The sequence below is a fragment of the Papaver somniferum genome, chromosome 10 (assembly GCF_003573695.1).
Source record: "Papaver somniferum cultivar HN1 chromosome 10, ASM357369v1, whole genome shotgun sequence".
Taxonomy (NCBI): domain Eukaryota; kingdom Viridiplantae; phylum Streptophyta; class Magnoliopsida; order Ranunculales; family Papaveraceae; genus Papaver; species Papaver somniferum.
This window is the reverse complement of record NC_039367.1, coordinates 146,930,625-146,935,695: the sequence shown is the minus strand read 5'-3', so window position 1 is coordinate 146,935,695 and position 5,071 is coordinate 146,930,625. Positions and strand designations below refer to the sequence as shown.

Here is a 5,071-nt window from a genome sequence, read left to right as displayed (position 1 = left end):
AAAAAAACTTAAGAGCTGGTCCATGTGATTTATGATTCAAGAGAATACATTTTCCAACATGTCCAATAACAAAAAATTGAATCTCCAGATAAGAGTTCGGTGACCTAAGCTATAATGATCTGCTAACCGAACTAATATCTATTGGATCAAAGCTAACTGCTTCATCCTACATATAAGTTCGGTAACCAGTAAAAATATAGCGAGGTAACCGAACTGGGACTTCGGTAAGCTGGTGTTATTTTACCAGGTCACCGAACTCATAGTTCGGAGATCAGTATTTTATCGCAGGTTACCGAACTTGTATCTGTATTTCAACATTTCATTCTTATAACATTGAAAACACAAACCAATAAAAATTGAAAACACAAACAAGTTTCTATAACAAATATAAAAGTGTTATACATACCAAACTACGAAATCCTCAAGTAATTGTTTAAAAAACACAAACACACCAAATTAAACCATACAAAATACATAACTAAGATGTTTTTTTAAACTAAAATCATACGAAGTCACTAACGACCACTTTTACGACCCCTCTTGCCACCTCCTTGTTTACCACGAGTTTTGGGACAAACTTCCTCATCGCTTGGGGTTTCGTCTCCTCCACCGGTTGCGTCCACAGCGCGACTTGAACCTTCACCTTGTTGTCGACCCCTCTTTAATTGCTTAGACCTACTTGGATCCACCATTCTTTTAGTTATGAGACCCTCCCACTGCTTGTAGTAGGCGGTTTGTTCTTTTGAATTCATCGGCTCTCCAGTTTTGATTTTAGCCATCCATTTCTTCAACAATTTCGAACCCTTCAACACCTAATTCCAATATTAAGCACTAGTAAATATTTTTCCAATAGTTTGAAACAAACGAAATGTATAAGAGAAAGAAATTTTTCTTACCACATTATCCCATAACCTATTAGATTTTTCTCCACAAATATGCACCTCCTTCCGAGCTTTCTCAGCCTCCCTCTCCTTTGCCTTTGCATTCGCTGCATCAGATATAGCTTGTTGTTCTTTATTTATCATAAAACGATGACTAATTTCTTCATAAAACTCCATATAATCTTCATCACATGCAGTTACATCTCCCTCACAAGGTACAAAATCAGCTTGTGTTACGTGGTAGGTAGTAAGTGCATTCCAATATGCTACCGCAGGAGTTGGTTCATGTTTTGGCTCAAAATACTTCTCGGAGTTCTTTGTTCCTTGAACCTGCAAAGTGAAATTTTCTTGCTCCACGTCGGGATCCATTTGGACGCAACAAAGTTGTCTTAGTATTCTCCTTGGATTATATATTGCGTAGCCGTTAGGATGCCAAATGCGACTTGAGAGAAAGCATTCACTTCTTCTTCATCTACAAAGACATCATCGGGAGGGCCGTATGGGTGAAATACCACATCGTTCACCGTAAGTTCATCCAATCTACGAAATCAACTGCTCTTCTTTGGACTTATTTTGTACGTCCAAAAACAACCACTTTCCTGCTGTAGGTTGGTCATAGGGATAAGGTTTCTTTTATGAACCCAATCCCAATTTAGGGAAGTGGTCGTAAATCCAAACCTACAAAAATATCCACGTACATGAAAATTTAATTGGAAGTAGAAAAATTTAGCGAATAATTTGCTAATTAACAATGTAGAAAAACTCACCTTAACAAGAGTTAAGTAACCTCCAATTTGATTACACCTAATCCTCGACCCTTTGCTCATCTCTTCTAAAACAAAAGCAAGCACACCAGTGGCCCAAGAATAATTGTTCATCTCATCGAGATCCTCCAAAAGCTGTAGATAATGTGCATCCACCCTATTTCTAGAAGTGTCGGGGAAAATGACAGTTCCTAGCATATATAACCAATAAGCGGTGACATGATGCCTAAGGGTCTCCGCGTCCATCACCAACTTTCCTTTCGTTTTGGTCTCAGAAAATGCTTCCTTCAACTTAACCAACTTGAATTTCTTCACCGTCTTCTTTTTTGCTCCATTTGCCTCATATGCATTATACTCATCGCCTTTTTTAGGGGACCTCACTGAACGTCTAAACTCACATTGAGACTTTCTTGCATCCCATCCTAGACATTTTTGAGCCAATGCTTCAAGAGCTTCATAACTCATCGAGGGGTTGTAGCCTTCTCGAAGACATTTACCTTCCAATGGTAGGCCGGTGATATTATGGAAATCATCGGGAGTAATTGCCATCTCGCCGAATGGAAGATGCATTGTATATGTCTCAGGATAATGCCTCTCGAGAAATGCGGATACGGCAACAGCGTCAAAATCAGCATGTACTAACTCAATAGTTTTGTATAATACACATTCTTTAACCTTCGCTTGAAACTCGGCACACTCCTTAGAAAGATCCCATTTGGACGCCTTTTGACGTTTAATAACACGAACTGCATCCTTATGATCCTACGAAAAGAACATAACACTATTAATACTTGAGGAAACATGTCCCAAACCAAAAAAAATACGTTTTCTGATTTAAAGCAAAAAAAAAAAATTGCGTTTTGTTAAATAATGAACTTAAAGAATACCTTTGTTGCATAGATCTTCGCAGCCCATGAGTGTTTGTACCCAAACAATGTTGCCCCTCCATCATTTGGAGTACCATAAGTTGGGTCCACTGGATCCAAACACAAATTATCAGGGGGAATGTGTGAGTATCTTTTTCTAGGAAGCTTCGGCTTCCTTTTCTCCACAATAGGAACAATTTCTTGCTCTTCTTCATCATCAGTCTCTTGCTCCTCCTCTTCCTCTTCATCGTCTCCCGCCTCTTCATCGTCTTCCTCCTCTTGTCCTTCTCCTTCTTTGTCAGATCCTAGTTCTTCCCCGTCTACATTTTCAACATCTTCTCTTTGTTGTTCAACCTCTTCATTTCCTTGCTCTTCTTCATCATCATTCTCCATCACCTCTTCATTGCCATCTTGAATTACATCACGAACATTATCTTGGTTGACTTCAGGTAACAAGCCCCCTCCATGTTTAGCATTTGTGGTACCACGCTTTCGGAAATCTAAATGTTTTTCTCCGCGAGGGGTGGGATTTTTCAAATCCTCATCTACTTGTTGTCTCAATTTTGTCCTTTGTTCCTAATGAACAAAAACCAAAGTATTAGCTAAACATAAGAGAATATTGTGTTATCAAATGAAATAGGAAATAGAACTAAAGAGTAAAGTAAACACAACACTTAACAGATAATAGTTCGGTTAGCCAAAAAAACTGACGCCAAAACCGAACTCAGTCTTTACCTTTGAATAATTGAGTTCGGTTACGAGAGTTTTTTATGCGAGCACACCGAACTAACTATTCCAAAAGTTCGGTTACTGAGACAAATTATCGACAAAACCGAACTCATTCTTTCAAAGGAAATATTGAGTTCGGTTACGAGAAAATTTTTTGCGAGCATACCGAACTATATAGTTCGGTAAACAGATATTAGTCTTATAGTTGCGATCACACCGAACTGTTCTTATTTTTGAAGTTCGGTTATCAATTATAGGGTTACAAAAAACATTCTCCTAACCGAACTATCAAATGTAACTACCATTTTGAATGGGTTTTGATGATTTCTGATCGATTTCTTCAACAAATAACAAATTGAAAAGAATGGGTATGAAGGAAATTACCCCCGTATTTGCATTTCACTTGAATCGGACTTCTGTTTTGCGGTTGGATGATTGATTTTGCCTGTAAACGGTTCTTCAATTTCTTTGAACTTTAGCAATTCTTTTGGGAGATTCACAATATGTGGGAGTCCCGGACTCAATCCTGGTTGTCTGGGTGTGTTCTTGGCACGCATTGCTTATAAAGATTGATTAATCGACGATGAAAATTTTTCGAATCGACGATTAACGTCGATGTTGCGATGTTGACGAAGAAGAAGAGGAAGAGGAGGAAGAAGATAAAGAAAAAAAAGAATCAGTTTTGAAACTGATTTTAGGTTTTAAATTAGGGTTTATTTAGTGGGTTGGATTAGTGGATAGTGGGTTAGATTAGTGGGTTATTAGGGTTAGTTATAACCTTAATTAGAATAAGGGCAGATTAGTCTTCCCTAATCTTTTAAGACACCCCTTATAATGTAGGGGTGGACATTTGTATCACAAAGTAATCCCCCACCCTTTTTGAGTAGTCCCCAACAAATCATTCATGTTAAACTGAGTGAACATATATGTAACGGGCCTAGCTCACACAGACCTACCAAGGCCCAAAACATATTTGAAACGGGCCTAGCTCACACAAACCTGCCAAGGCCCGTAACATATTTGAAACGGGCCTAGCTCACACCGACCTTCCAAGGCCCAACACTAACAAGGGGATGGGGATTCGACCCCAGATCTTCCTTAGACTCTAGAAGCCACTGTACTATAACAAATAGTTGGGAAAACTCTTCTTTAAGTTTTTGTGATTCCTGGCTTCATAATCTCAAGACCCAATCCCTCTGCTTAGGTCACGTGGCTTTGATTGTGAAGGGGCTGTGAAACCCCTCGTAAGACTCGGACTTGACATTTGAGGTTAAAGAATAATCATCAGGTACTCATTTTAATATCAAGAGCCGTAACGTGTATATAACAAATGCCATATAGTGATGGTTAAACAAAATATACTCCATTAGCCTGGTTACGGATGCCAGGAAAAAATAACTTCGTGTATATGGAATTTTGTAACCTAGTGTAACATCATTGAAAACAAAAGTCAAATAATCACAACACCTATGGTCCTATGTGCATGCTAAGTCACACGATATATGTATATGGCCTATGGCACCTAAAACATAGAAATGGAGCATGTATGTTCTAAAAGGAACTGAGCTCCAGTTGCTTTTGAATAATGATCATTGGATTGAACAAAGTAAGCTAGAGTGGAAAATAGATAATAAGAACGATAATGGCTCGATGGAGAGTGAGTTATGGGAGAAAACTAAAAGTGATAATCCACACAAGTATAGGCTGTAAGTGTTAGGAAACGATGGGTTTTCTTCTTAGGTCCAATTCCACATTGGGTGGATTTCCTAATTGGAGTAAGAAATATTTTAGGGAAGAGGTTAGTTACTATTAGAATACTAATACTTGGTGG

At 38.4% G+C, this 5,071-nt stretch overlaps 1 protein-coding gene across 1 annotated transcript; it reads right to left on the bottom strand.

The window, feature by feature from the left end:
* Positions 1 to 1,514: 1,514 nt before the first annotated feature.
* LOC113316446 (protein MAIN-LIKE 2-like) lies at positions 1,515 to 3,545 on the bottom strand. Its single transcript, XM_026564623.1, has 5 exons — positions 3,522 to 3,545; positions 2,919 to 3,087; positions 2,533 to 2,621; positions 1,649 to 2,407; positions 1,515 to 1,559 (listed from the first exon to the last, which is right to left on the bottom strand). The coding sequence occupies exons 1-5, from the start codon at positions 3,543 to 3,545 to the stop codon at positions 1,515 to 1,517; spliced, it is 1,086 nt and encodes a 361-aa protein (XP_026420408.1).
* Positions 3,546 to 5,071: the final 1,526 nt, after the last annotated feature.

Bases quoted from the DNA above. Each gene is read 5' to 3' on its own strand.
- LOC113316446 (XM_026564623.1), bottom strand. From the start codon at position 3,545: ATGGTAGTTACATTTGATAGTTCG. The intron at 2,622-2,918 runs GCAATGAAGAGG...GTTTGGATCCAG, and splicing joins TCGTGATGTAATTCAAGATG to TGGACCCAACTTATGGTACT. The intron at 1,560-1,648 runs GTGAGTTTTTCT...ATATTTTTGTAG, and splicing joins GTTACTTAACTCTTGTTAAG to GTTTGGATTTACGACCACTT.